This window comes from Salvia hispanica, chromosome 3 (genome assembly GCF_023119035.1).
Source record: "Salvia hispanica cultivar TCC Black 2014 chromosome 3, UniMelb_Shisp_WGS_1.0, whole genome shotgun sequence".
NCBI classification, from domain to species: domain Eukaryota; kingdom Viridiplantae; phylum Streptophyta; class Magnoliopsida; order Lamiales; family Lamiaceae; genus Salvia; species Salvia hispanica.
In genome coordinates this window covers 2687316-2701490 of record NC_062967.1, presented here as the reverse complement: position 1 = coordinate 2701490, position 14175 = coordinate 2687316, and the positions used below count along the sequence as shown (strand labels likewise).

Sequence of the window (14175 nt, the reverse complement as noted above, 5' to 3'; positions counted from 1 at the left end):
TTTCAGGTTTTATTAGATGGAGGGAGTATAAATTATCCTACAACTCCCACCCAAAACTAAAATAAAATATAAATATGTTGTTGATTAATGATTATAAACCCGTGCCATTTTCAAATTAAACTCGTGCTATTTTCAAGTTTTATTAGACGAAGAGAGTATAAATTATCTTTACCGGGATAAATTTGATTGCTTAGAACCCTGCTTGATTAATCTAATTGCTTGTAACCCTTTACTCTATTTCGTTAAATATGAATTTGGATTCATGTTTTTGGTGATGGAGTATGGGTTTAAATTGTGAACAACCGACTTTTTGGTGATGAAGTGTGAGTTCAAATTGTCAACTAACCGACCTTTTTTTTTTATGGGTGTGAGTTTAAATTGTCAACATCCTACTAAATTTCATGTATTGTTAGAGAAGATAATGTATAGTATAATACGCTATTGTGATGTAGTCATAGTTTCACCACTTGCATTATAAAATCTGATCATCAAATTAAAACTCATTTGTACGATAAATTTGTGAAGTAAAGAGGTTAAAACAAAATAAAATTAATAAAATAAAAATAAAAACCAAATCTCCTCCACTTTTACCGGAACAGTTGTGAGAATTTATTACTACTCCCTCCGTTTCTTCATAGTTGAGTCATTTTACCATTTCGGGAAGTTTCTTCATAGTTGAGTCATTTCCTTATATGGTAACTTTTTTCTCTCTCTTACTTTACTCTCTCTTACTTTATTCACTTTATACTTTATTCTCTCTACATTTTCTTCTCTCTTACTTTTTCTTTATTTATTTAACACACCCAACATTCATTTTTAAAACTCCGTGCTGAAAAGTTCCGCCTCAACTACGAGGAAACGTACTAGTTTATAATTTGAGTTTAATGAGGGCTTATATATATCAGCCGACTGAAAAAACGTTCGAGTTAATGGGCTGTTATTTGGAAATCCCAATTAGTCATCCAAGTTTAAGGTCCAGCCCAATATTATTTTAAATAAGTTTTGGGCCATTATATTGTAGAATGCGTAGCCCAACCAAGTAAGTTTATGTTTCTAGTTTAGAGTATTAATATTCATTGCACTTTTTCAAAGTACGAGTTTTATAGATTTATTTCTTTTTTTCTGGAAAATTTTATATATTAAAAAATAAATTAGGTAGTTTATCCTGGAGCGAGCGTAAGCTAATATCTCCACCATTCATAACTTTCTATAAAATATACTCTCTCTGTCCCATTAGAAATGAAACATTTCCCTTTTCATCTGTCCCATTAAAAATGAAACGTTTCTAAAAATGGAAACAATATTCTCCCTACTTTTTCCTCTCTCTTATTTTACTCTCTCTTCATTAACTCACAAAACAACACTACATAAAATCTTGTGCTGAAAAGCAAATGTTGCATATTTAGTGGGACGGAGGGAGTATGTTTCAAAAGAAAAAGAAGAATATATTTGAGGATTTTAATTTTTGAATTCAAATGTACTAGAAGCTTCATGATTTGATCATCCCCTCCAATTAAGATTGAGGAGCATTAAATTATCGAGACATGATGTTTCATTTTCCTGCTGTATGAACCCAGAGCTGCGTGCGTGCGTCAAATTAATACACTCATGAATTCAAACAAAATACTATAGCACGATTGCCCAAGAAAAAGAATCATCATCATGCACTATTTAAGTGTTTATTCAAAAATATTTGTAAAAAATGCAAAGTGTAGAAGCACTCTAACTCTAGGCCCTGTTATCACTGCAGCGTAGAAGTGTATTGGACCACAATCCCAAATTTATAGCATAACAGCCAACTAATTTCACAATATTAATTCACTTTTATCTCATACCTACATTTTATTATATGCATGCGTATTCAATATTTTTGCTTATAATTTTTCAGCCAACGACAAATGTTTACTAGCTTCTCACTTAAATAATAGCTTAAAAACATAATATTGTCCTTAATAAATTAGAATAATAATTTAAAGTATATTTTGTCAAAATAAGTATATCTATTAAGAAAAAGTAAATTAAAATTGAAACACAAATTTTGATATGTATCTCAATGAATCAGATTTCTCTCATCATCGTCATCACCAAACATTATAATAGTAATTGAATACTGCAGCGGCGGTGTGAAAGGGATCATACGCGCATGAGTATTAATTGTGTGGATATGTATACGAGTTATGGCGGAAAATTTCGATGCGGCGGCACCGGATTGGTGGAAGCTGCAGCAGGTATTTCCCCCCTTTGGATAATTTCTGGAGCCGCTGCTTTTTTTTATTGCTGAATTATTTTAGGTTTTGATCACATATGCACATTTGTCATCTTTTGCTGAATCAGAGTTTCCTCTTTAATCATAAAATCATAATTATATTAGATAAATATGAAATCAAAGCCAAAATGAGTTCAAACTGGAGCTACACTTGCACAGTAGAAATGTGTTTTTTAACCAGAGAAACTCATGGAATTTGTAAGTGCAGTTAACAAGGAGGGAAAATAGAGATAAAATTGGCATTGATGCAGAGGTTATGGTTCAATTGGAAAATGGAAGGACTTAAAAATGTATCTGATGGTTAATGGGATAGCTGATAACTCATTTGTATCTTCTGGATGCTGCAGAAATGCAGTTGATTGGATATTGTTGTATGTAGCAGAAAATTTATCTGAGTCCTGTTTCTTAGTATTGTTTGATGTACCAATGAATTGATCATTTTAATTGGCTTTAACAGAATTCTTAAACATTATCTGCTCTGTTTTCATAATTGCATTACAAAATTTAAATCAGCTGAGCTGATTGAATAAAATCTTGATATTGTGTAGATTAGCATTAGACCAGAAACAATTGAAGAACCGAGGAGTAAGGGAAGATGCAAAAGTTATACTACTATGAAATGAGTAAATATGTTTCTTTAAGAAATAGCAATTGCTATGCTGCTGTTTTTAGGGTTGTTACAGACTTAGTAATGGTGGGGTAAAGTGTAAACCACTTATATCTGGTTGAAGTCCCATCTTTTTTTATTCATTTAATGCTTAAAAAACATTTAGGTGCCTTTTGTTTAGAAATCTATTTGAAATAGCAACAACATATACTAAAATTGTTTTTCCTACAGGTGCTGCTGCAGAGCCATTGTAAAACACTCATAAACCAATAATCCAAAAAGCTGCTTGGATGGAAAAGAGCATGAAAGCTAATAAAAACTGAGACAATGAGGGGGGAAGGTATGGACCTATTCTGTCCTGTGCAGTCTGTTTTTATGACTTTATAAACGGTCCAAGTTCGTTTCATCAAATGACTTAATCATGTTGAGAAATAAAAATAAATCAAAATATTGAAAGTTGAAGAACCACATTTCATATTGTTACTTCTTTTCCATGTTAAAAAAGTACATTATTTTTGTCATCGTGTCGTTTATGGACTTATTGCATTTGGAAACTACTAGAAATCTAAAACAGTTTTATCATGACATGGTAACATTTCTCTGATATTTATTTCACTTATTTGATTGTGAACTTGATTCATGTGAAACTGCTATGCCCTCAAATTTGATTCTCCAAGCTCAGTCTAGTACTTAAGATTTATTTATTGTCTTGACTTATTAGATAATTCTGCAGGAAATTAAATTTGAGATATTCATGAAAGATTAAACCTTAATGATCTTAGTAGCACACTATAATATGCCAATTTTTTCAGATTTTATTAGGTTTTTCTTGTAACTGGCCTAAGAACTGCTATCTGATTCATTTTGCTCCAGACAGGAGACTCTGATGCACTTGAACATCTTACGGTCGCTGCACTATGTACTTCGAAAGCATATTAATGAATTATTAGTTGATAAAAAATTAAAATTGGCCCTAAGCATTTCTCGAGGATTGAACTAAACTTGGACTGTGAAATTAGTTGCTAGTCAGGAATCTGGTAAAAAAACAATTGATTATGACTATCTGCAGCAACAGGGCAAAATCAAATGTGAAACTTCCTCAACTACCACTGACTAGTCTATCCCCCGCAGATTAAAAAAATAATTTCAAAAATAAAAAAGAAATCTAGTTGTTAGCCAAAATAGGAAAATACCAAGAGAATTTAATAGCCTAGACTGTGTTGGCAGATATTTATAACAGCCACGACCACCTCTTCATCCTACCTGTTATCTGCATTCTTTGCTTCAGCCCCCAGGCGAAAGAATGATTTTCTTGACCACCCTCTCTTCATCCTTCCATTTTCCATTTTAACATATTGAAATTGAAGATCCAAATTTGAGAAATCTTGTTAGTTAGAGAAATATGAGGGGTAAATCTTCGTTGTCAATGTCTAAAAATGGTGGAGTAGAAACTGAGAGGCTTGAGACACTGAATGAGCCCCATTTGTCAGGTGCTTACATTCGAAATCTTGTTAAACAGTTATCATCCTCTTCCTCTTCACGAACCAAAGAATCATCCAGTTCCAGCTTAGAGGGAGATGGAGATGGGAATTCGAGCAACGGAAGCTTGTTTGGAAATAGTTGTGATGGCTTTTCTGATCAGAAACGAGAAAAATCCCCTCCGCCGCCTCAACCACACAAAAAGAAAGTAAGGAGACGGCTGCATACCAGCAGACCTTATCAAGAAAGGCTGCTAAATATGGCTGAAGCGCGGCGAGAAATCGTCACTGCCCTTAAGTTTCATAGAGCATCTATGAAAAAAGCCAGTGAACAACAGCTGCTGCAGCAGAAAATGGAAGTAAGGTCTGAAACTCCGCTCTTTGAGTCTTCATCTCATCATTTTTCTTTAGAACATGAAGACAAATTGAAGTGCAGGAGAAATCCAAGAGTTTATGCTTCAAATTCCTTAATTCCTGATAGATTCCCAGGTAGTTATCTTGATAATTTCTCCCATCCACCGAGATTTTCTTCTCCTTATTCTTGGTCCGTTTCTCCTATTCCACCACCACCACTTGTCCAAGAGAATTTCAACTTCACACTGCCCCAAACACTTGGCCTCAATCTTAATCTTCAAGGATTTAACAACTTGGACTCCACTTTCCACTGCAGTACAAATCATTCATTAATTTACTCATCCTCATCAACCTCTTCCTCTTCCCCTTCCCCTTCAGCCACCACCGAGGAGATTCAATGCATGGAACCACCAGCTTCAGTGGCAGAGTTTGAAGATTCTGGGTTGCATCCAGTGATGGATGATAAGGAGATTGCTGAGATCAGGTCAATTGGGGACCAACACCAGATGGAATGGGATGATACTTTGAATTTGGTGAATTCAGCTTGGTGGTTCAAATTCTTGAAGGAAATGGAAATCACACCTGAGAATCAGAGCGTTCAGGATTTCGTGAACTACCCATTTGATGAAGTCATGGAGTTCCCAGCCTGGCTCAATACGGCTGAGCATGGCAATGATTTTTGCTCAGACAATTACTTTGAAGATCCTGCTTTGCCGTGGTAAAGAATTAGTTTGTTTCTGTTATATCCTTTCTGGTCTTTTACATTTTCACTGGTTCTCTTATGTTCACTCTCTTAATATCTTGCATGTCTCGTCGAATTATAGTCCTTTTCCTTGAATGTGAAATAGAAGGAGATTTGAGCCACATTTCCAGATCACTGACGGCTATGCATTTTTTTGTTGCATTTTTTTGCTCGAATTTTCAAATTTTGCAGCATGGATATTGAAGAAATTGAAGGGATGGATGGTGACTGGTTAGCCTCTGCCTGAGAAAGATTGATTGTTTGTTTTTTCGCATATTAATCAAATCGCCTGTAACCGTCCGTCTTCCTGCCGATCACTTGAGCACCCCCGGAACCTATATTTTCTATTTCTAAATATTGCGAATAAGACTTTTCAGGCAACCGAATTTTTGTTGATTGAAGTTGTATTAGTATATACGTATTCTATTTCCTGTAATTGCAAATTCCCATTTTCAAGCTTGATATATAATAGAACAGAATCAGAGTAAATTCGTTGTATCATATTCCTTTGAGCAACACTAGAAATTTTGGTGAAAATCTACATTGGAGATTGCCTCTATCTCTGTTTCTTTGTTGTTTTTCACATGTTATGTTAAGTTTGTTTCTTCATTGCTACCTATCATAAAGGCTCTACTCTAATCATTTGGAATTTGCTGTGGCCTGTGAGGACCAATTTCAAGCCCACTAGCCAATGTAACAAAAATATCTAAATTATGCACCAGGAAAAAATTGGAACACAACGTCCTTGCGTTAAGTATTAGAATAGTGTAACATATGTTAATGAAAACCAAAACATCTAAAAATCCCCATTCCCCTGCAACGGATACCTATCGATGCAGTCGAGCCAGGGGCCACTCTCCGGCCTCCGGCTCCTCCTCAGCGACTTCCAGACGACACTGTTGCACTTGAAACCTGATCCAAACGACAGCTGCCAGACTCGATCCCCTCTCCTGACCTGCTCCTTGGCCTCGAGGTAGGCCAGCTCGTACCATATGCTGCTGCTGGAGGTGTTGCCGAACCTATGCAGAGTGGCGCGCGAGGCCTCCAGATTCTTGTCGCTCAGCTTCAGGTTCCTCTGCAGCTCGTCCAGCACGGTCTTGCTCGCTGCATGCACGCAGAAGTGCTCGAACGCCAGCTTGTAGTCCGGGATGTACGGCTGGCCACCCTCGTTTCCGAGCACCGTCTTCCACACCAGCGTCAACAGGAAGAGGAGCTGCTCCGAAAACGGCAGGACTAGCGGCCCCAGCGTTGTGATGTTCGTCTTGATCGCGTCGCCTCCGACTTCTACAAGATCTTTGCTGACTTTTAGCCCCTTGTGCTTCTCGCTGTCTTCTTCTTGATATACACTCCTACACAATCACTCTTATAATTATATATACACTTAAAAACTTTAGGGTTAATTGCCTATAAAATCACGAATAATAAATCATTTCCGATTTGACTAGTCAAAATTCAAATAGACTAGAATTTGACCAACGTGATTTTAAGATTAATGAGATACCTGAAGCTGCGATCGTCGGCGCCCTTGTGGGTGCGGACGATGTGCTCGAGGGTGTACTTAGCGCGGCGGTAGTCGCGGCGGCGGTTGGAGAGGAGGAGGGCGGAGCAGCCCATGCGGAAGTAGCAGTTGGGGATGAGCATGGAGCGGTCCTTCCCGGGGTACCAATTAAACCCGACCATCTCGGTGCTGACGACGACGGCGTAGTTGTTGGGGTTGGCCTGCAGCATGTCGCGGGCGAGGTCAAGGGCGATGAGGCCGGCGCTGCAGCCCATGCCGCCGAGGTTGAAGCTGAGGATGTTGCCGCGCATCTTGTAGTGGTTGATGATCATGGCCGAGAGCGACGGCGTCGGGTTGAAGAGGCTGCAGTTGAGCACCAGCACGCCTACGTCCTTGGGGCGGAGGCGCGTCTTCTCGAAGAGCTCGTCCAGGGCGCCGAAGATCACGGTCGACGCCTCCGCGCGCCCCTCCTTCATGGTGGCCGTGTTCTCCGGCGACCCGATGGATTTCGGGACGTAGGTCTCGTCGCCGAGGCCCGAGGAGTTGAGGATCCGCTTCTGGAATTCGAGGCTTGCTTCGTCGAATTTGCCCGATTTTCGAGCTAGCTCGATGAATTCATCTTTTGTTACCTGCATTACATCAGAATTGATGAACTGGTAACTAATCCTGATTTTGAAATAATGAATCATTTTGCTATTTTATGTCAGATTGCATTATTTTTTCCCTCTTAACAATTTCTTAAAATTGACTTGATGAAGCAAAGGGTCTTTCAATAGTAGATTCAAGAGACTAGATTTTAGTATTGAAAGGAAATCTAGCAAGTCCATTTTGCATAAGTATTCCTAGGTAACAAGTACATTGGTAATTTATCATAAGCATATATCATGTTCTATTAAATACAACCCCTCTCATTCGGATATTAATCACATATACGCATAAAGTAACTGTTTCACTTTTGTTTCCATTTTGTCCCATCAAAAAACACTAAAACAAAAACCAATTGGAGATAGAGAGTCCCACAAGAATTACATAAGTGAGTTATATTTTAGTTCAAATTGTGAATCTATATTATTTGACTTAACTCAATATATATAGATAATACCTTGTAATCGTCGTTTGGTCTGTAGCAAGCAAAATCAACAAGATAAATGGAACGCGGCAGCGAGAGGAAGTAAACCGACACCGTGAACACAAACAGCGCCACGAAAGCCACAACGGTGGCGAGATCATACCCGGCCGTGCTGTCCCAGACCCTCCGCCACATCTCCTCCCTGCTGAGGCTCCCCACCTCCGCCCCAAACACCAGCACCAGCGCCGGCACCGTGGCCAAATACACCCCATGATTGATCAAGTAGTGATACCCCAGCCTCACATACTTGAGGTTCACCGAATTCACAAACTCCGGCAGCCTCCGCCGCACCCTCACCGAGAACGTCATCGACCCGGCATCCGGCCCCGTCGACTCGATGCCGCGGTTCACGATTTCCGTCGACAGCAAGTCTTGCTCCCTCGCCATATTCATCGATCAACACTATTTTTTTTTCTTTTTTTTTTTGGGTTTTTTTTGGGATAATTGAAATAATGTGGTGGGGTGGATGATTGATGAGATGAGATCAAGTGGTGTATTTATGGTGGTGGTAGAGGGGCCGGCGGCGGAGTAGGGTGGAGGGGGGATTAAATGTGAGCACCGAAGGTAGTTGGTTAGCTTTCATAACCAATATTTATTTCTTGCATTTATGACAAGTGGTTCGAAATTTTACGACTCACAATTTCGTATAGATTTGGGCTCTTCTTTTCGTTTTAATTGTTCAATTTATAAGTATTCAAGAAAATTATTTGTGTTGAATTAATGGTTCTCTCTCCATTGTTTAATGTTTATATTGCCTAATTCCAACCAACTTATGATACATGTAGGGAGTATTTGCTTAACTAATATAGTAGAAGTAAAATTTTGTTATAGCAAAAATAACTAATGTTGTTGTGCCTTTGGGATATTAAATTTCTTTAATCAAAATAGTGAACTATACTAAAACAAGTATCGGTGAATATCATTTGCATATTTATTTGATGTTTTATCGAACTATTCACACCGATAAATTAAAAAAGGAACATTACTCTCTTGGCTGATTCTGTACGATTACATCATTTTTCAACCTAGTTAGGCACCACAGATCGATAGGATAAAGGTATTATTAATTGGAAATATTAATACACCAGTTTTATCTATCGATCAGCTGTCACGCGGGTTGGGTTGTGAAATTAATTGCAATTCTTAATATAGTCCGGTTTTATTAAAAATTTACGTTTGATAGAACTCATCAAAAAAATTTGACTTAAATTGGAAGCTTTTATTCAATAAGCTATAATCATGACTACTAATTAATTAGTGTTTATATGCATGGATTAGGTGGGCGTGATTACGAAATTAACTAAATTATGCATGGGAATTTATTGATCGTATTCACGAACTTTCCTAAACTTATCAATTTCTCCATTATTATTGATATAAGTGTGAAAGATGTTTGTACATTACGCTTTTTATAAAAAGCTTTTTTTTGCACATAAATTAAAAGCTGTCTTCAATTTTCCAGGTTCTAACTTTTCACAAAATATACATATAATTCAAGGTACTAATCCCACACACTAATTTTGGCACTAAAAATTAATGTTAAAATATATAATTTTTTAGAGAGATCAATTTTAAATTAAATATGATCATGCACTAATTAAATTTTAGGTTACTTAGGTACTAGTTCGAGTTAACATAATTAAATGGCCCAAATACTATTCAATAACACAATTATTGTGCACATGTATATGGTGCTATATTTTGGAGTGAATAATTGGTTGTATCATGTATGTGTATCATATAGAGATTTTTTTTTTCTTTGTGTGTACGTATTAAAATCAGTTTCGCATTATTGAAAGAGTTGCGAAATAGAGACATTTTATAAATTTTAAAAATATATATAAATAATTTAGTATTAACATAAAGTAACAATATTGCAATAAGTGAAGTATATTAAAAGATTCGTGTGCGTAAAAATTAATTTGGAGCATTCATTAACTCAAAATTTATAATTTAAATCAGTTCCTAATTCTTACACTAGTTAATGATGGTTTGTATAGATAGATCAACTAATAATGCTTGTGTGTGACTGAACATTTTGAATTTGACATAAAACGGAATGTAGAATAAAATACCTACACGGATAAAATATGTGTAAAAATGGTCTACTGTGTTAGTGGAAAATACTTCTTCCCTTCCATAGATATTCACTTTCTTTTCGATTTGTCCCAACAAAGCTTTCATTAAAAAATAATCAATAATAAATTCAATTATATTTTGTCTCTTATTACTTCATATTAACATATTCAATTACATTTTTTATTTGTATTTAAATATTTTTTCTGAAATCTGTTAACGGCCAAATTTCCCCAAACCAAATCCTGATTCATAAGCAAACAATTTTCCAATTTTATTCTTTTTCTTTTTCTTTTTCTTTTTCTTTTTCTTTTTTATTTTAAAGTAAGTCCAGCCCAGTTATTATTGTGGCCCATATCTGAAGTTAGGGACCTAATCGAAAGGCCCAAAACTTCCAAGTTTTCAGTTCGCATTGCGGATTTGGGGCCCGCATTCTCAGCGAAGCTCTAAAGTCCGGCCGTGCCGTGCCGACTAGGTGGCTGCAGATCTTCGCGAGCTTGTTATTCCGGCGTGAGCTTGTTAATTTAGGGTTAGTATTGCTTACCTGACTACCTGTTTATGCAATTGTTGGAAACGTGAACTAATTGATAATGTGCTGCTGTAGTTTAATTGAGTTCACTTGATTTAGCTGAGTTGAAGAATAGGCAGTAGTTGAGCTTGCTTCAAATGTTTACACAGCTTATGATTATTTTGGATGTCGATTGGATCGTCTAATGAACTATTCAAGCAAGTTTTGATCGAAGCAGAATATGACGAGAGCTACAGCTTGACAATTTCTATATCATAGTAATTGCTTGAGTCATCACGAAGTCGAAATTTGTTTGGATTAAAAATTTGAGTGGAATAATTTGATTGTGAAGATTAATCTGAGAAGTTGATTTTTTTGAGTTCAAACAATGGATAGATGTGATCATGTACTTCCAATCCTGCATAATGTACAAGTTTTGTGCTCCTTGCTATTTGAGATCAAATTGTGTGATGCAAATCCAGCAGAGTTCAGCTTTTAGAATTAGAAAGTGCTTTCAAAAATCTATGAATCTGTTATGATGCAATTCTTTTTAATACTTATGCATTTCTTTGTTAACATGGAAAGTGGTTCATTGACATTGTTTAAGAAGTTGGTTCATAGTGGATAGATGTGTTCATGCACTTGTCCTACATTGTTTAGGAGTCTTGTGCTACTGATTGTGTGACACCAAAGATGCATAGGAAGGCTAGAATTTGTAATGCACATAAGAATCTGTTATGGTGTAATTCCACACTATCCCTTGCACATTTTTTCATTGCCATACTTGCACATATAAGAATTTGTTTGGAATAATTCCAGTCACTTCATTCCAGAGTTGAGGTTGATATTCTATATGGCTGCTCCTGATTCATCCATTAATAACCATCGGCTGCATTATTCTGTCAAAATAGGGTATAAAATAGAAAAGATTCCTGAATCAAAATTCCTTTGCCTCTGAAGCTGCTTCCAACCATATTGCTTTGTCTGTGACATCCATATGGAATTCTGCTGCTTTGAATTTAAAATCACTCTGTAAAGGAACGACACTAGTCTGTTCATCAAGGTAAATTTGTTTTTTTTTTTTTGCTAACATAGGTTTTCAAGACAATTTTACTTGATTATTTCATAATTGTAGGTCTGGCTGTTGTTAAAGTGGTATGAAATAATCCCTTAATGGTGCTCTCATTTTGAGTTTGGCAGTTGTCTTGTTACTGGGGCTTTTGAGATGTTTTAACATTTACTGTAAGATTTAAAACAACTCCTCTATCAGTTATTATCTTGTTTAAGTGAATTTAAATGAGGGCCTTATGAGTTACTTTGCCTTTGATGCATGCTACTGTATTTTCCAATGAGCATGAAGGACAAAGCATGAGCCAAGTTTCTGTAAACATTCTAGGATAGAAAAGTGTTTCATACAAAAAGATCGATAAAATAGGCCTCAAAGCTCAAACTGAACTCCCGCGCTAGGGCAAAGATTGGCATTTAGCTTTGGGGCTCGTTTTGACATGAGTTTGTGGACCACTAACTTTGGGGCTCATTTTGACATGAGTCTGTGGACCTTGAATTCGGCCGTGGGGTCATTTTAGGAGACCCTATTTCGGTGTCCCGTTTACATGTGAGTCCAGTCCAATCAATCAACTGGACATATTCTTTAAGGGCGAAGAGATGTTGTTATGTAATGTCAGTAATAGTCTTATTGATTGGATGGTAGTGGTGATTGAGTTGTATATTGTTAACTTGCCTTTTGTTTTCTTTTTTTCCTGCACAGGCCAAGAATATCCCCTCACTGCCCTGTGCCATCACCATCCTCCCAATATGCTTTTTGGTCGGGTGTGATAGACATTACACATGCAATGTATGTATACATGTTTTTTTGTATATGTATGTGTCTGTCACTGTGTGTTTGTGTGTGTGAAGAAATTAATATAGTAAAGTATAGATGTAGTATAATTGTAGAGAATGTCAGTGTGTTACCTCTCTATTCAATTTGAAAAGCTGATTTATTGTCTTATGCCAATATATTCCTTCTGAAAAAGTAGTATAGGACCATTTGCATCAGGATTACATGTATATTCTATTAATGTGTAAACTCACATTTTTGTTTGTGTAGATATTGGTGATGATACATGCCATATTTCACCGATCACTAAATCAATCCTCAAAGCTCTGCTTTTCAAGTACTTAATCTTATTTCTCGAAATTTGATAGGTCAAATGGTGGGGAAATCTTCACTTTGCTCCACTCAATTAGGCTGCAAAACTGGTTACATAATGTATTGTAATGATCATATTACAAAGTGGAGTAATGTAGTAATCAGTTGGTGGAGGATTGGTCATTAAACATTATAAATAGTGTCACCCATATACACAAGTGTGCATCACCCACCATCTGCATTATTTATATAAAAAATCACTGCCAATTTGACCTCAATTAACAGATCAACAACCGGCAAATTTGCATGCAAAATTTAATATATTACTCCCTTTCGCCAAATGTAACATGTATGACAATGGATGAATAGTATAATAAGCTTATTTTGCCCTTCAATATTGAGGTCTACAGACTCCTATATTATATTTGATCAAACAGATACAATCTCAGTCATAGAATCTACTTTATCAATAGGGTTAGATGAAAGCTATATATAGGGACTTATATACTGTCATAATGCAACTTTAATGATCAGTTATAGAGTTGACTATATATATAGAAGATTATCAATCAAACAGATTAAGACACTCCATCAAATTAATTTAAAGACCTTAAAATGGTCAACTTCAACCCTCACCCAACACCCACAGGAACAATATTGTATCATTCTGATATAAGGTAGGTTTGCTGTCACACTATAACCGGTGAATACAATAATTTTTGGACCCCATTTCGTGAATAGCAACCAACTGTCATCAGATCAAACATTACTATTTGCTTTCTCTACATAATTCGCTAATACTAATAACAATTAAAAAAATTAATGATGGTGGTATAAATGAATATTCTCGTGGCTAAAGGGACTGCTATTATTAATGCTTTCAAGTCGAGTCTATCATATCTAATTTCCATCATCAAGAGAAATTAATTTTACACATGCACACACTTGGTAACAATACCAGATCCTAAAGGGACGAAACATACGAGGTTAACCAAAAAAATGATAAAAAAATGATTATCGATTCAAGAATGTAAGATTTTCCTTTTTTTAAAGTAAGAAGAGGCAGAGAAATATCTTTGAGCTGGTATTGAGCATCTGGCGCTTATATGTTGAAGTTCCAACGAAAACAAACGAAGATAGTGACATTGTTATTGCTTAGTAAAATATTTCCTCCGTCCAACTCTAAATGACACATTTTTTTTCTGATATTTCTAAAATAGAAACATCATTATCTCTACTTTTTCTTTCTTACTTACTTTATTCTCTCCACTTAACTCACAAAACAACACAACATAAATTCTGGTGTCGAGAAGAAATGCTCCCCTTAGAATGGGACGGAAGTAGTACGACTCGAAACCCAATGAA

General features: G+C 36.3%; 2 protein-coding genes and 1 long non-coding RNA gene across 11 annotated transcripts; 2 read left to right on the top strand and 1 right to left on the bottom strand.

The window, feature by feature from the left end:
- The first annotated feature begins 2075 nt into the window (after positions 1-2075).
- LOC125212241 lies at positions 2076-5883 on the top strand. 7 transcript variants are annotated; one of them, XM_048112344.1, is made up of 4 exons: positions 2076-2228; positions 3105-3213; positions 4364-5423; positions 5640-5883. In XM_048112344.1, the coding sequence occupies exons 2-4, from the start codon at positions 3201-3203 to the stop codon at positions 5692-5694; spliced, it is 1128 nt and encodes a 375-aa protein (XP_047968301.1). In that variant the 5' UTR covers positions 2076-2228; positions 3105-3200; the 3' UTR covers positions 5695-5883. The 7 variants fall into 7 exon arrangements, with proteins under 7 accessions (XP_047968301.1, XP_047968306.1, XP_047968304.1 ...); XM_048112348.1 differs by lacking the exons at positions 2076-2228; positions 3105-3213 and having other exon boundaries at positions 3833-4715; positions 4788-4840; positions 5084-5423; XM_048112349.1 differs by lacking the exon at positions 2076-2228 and having other exon boundaries at positions 4393-5423.
- A 256-nt stretch (positions 5884-6139) lies between these two features.
- LOC125212239 (3-ketoacyl-CoA synthase 10-like) lies at positions 6140-8648 on the bottom strand. Its single transcript, XM_048112341.1, has 3 exons — positions 8048-8648; positions 6949-7574; positions 6140-6796 (listed from the first exon to the last, which is right to left on the bottom strand). Exons 1-3 carry the CDS (start codon positions 8465-8467, stop codon positions 6244-6246), a joined length of 1599 nt encoding a protein of 532 aa, XP_047968298.1. The 5' UTR covers positions 8468-8648; the 3' UTR covers positions 6140-6243.
- A 1873-nt stretch (positions 8649-10521) lies between these two features.
- LOC125216395 lies at positions 10522-13106 on the top strand. Of its 3 annotated transcripts, none has more exons than XR_007175405.1 (3): positions 10523-10679; positions 12427-12513; positions 12867-13106. It is a non-coding gene; the product is annotated as an uncharacterized LOC125216395 (long non-coding RNA). The 3 variants fall into 3 exon arrangements; XR_007175404.1 differs by having other exon boundaries at positions 12769-13106; XR_007175403.1 differs by lacking the exon at positions 12867-13106 and having other exon boundaries at positions 10522-10679; positions 12427-12675.
- The last annotated feature ends 1069 nt before the right edge of the window (positions 13107-14175 follow it).

Excerpts from the sequence above, each read along its gene's own strand:
- LOC125212239 (XM_048112341.1), bottom strand. The coding sequence starts at position 8,467 with ATGAATATGGCGAGGGAGCAAGACTTGCTGTCGACGGAAATCGTGAAC. Across the intron at positions 7,575-8,047 it reads GACCAAACGACGATTACAAG|GTAACAAAAGATGAATTCAT; the intron begins GTATTATCTATA and ends GATGTAATGCAG. Across the intron at positions 6,797-6,948 it reads GCCGACGATCGCAGCTTCAG|GAGTGTATATCAAGAAGAAG; the intron begins GTATCTCATTAA and ends GTGATTGTGTAG.
- LOC125212241 (XM_048112342.1), top strand. The coding sequence starts at position 4,276 with ATGAGGGGTAAATCTTCGTTGTCAATGTCTAAAAATGGTGGAGTAGAA. Across the intron at positions 5,424-5,639 it reads GAAGATCCTGCTTTGCCGTG|CATGGATATTGAAGAAATTG; the intron begins GTAAAGAATTAG and ends CAAATTTTGCAG.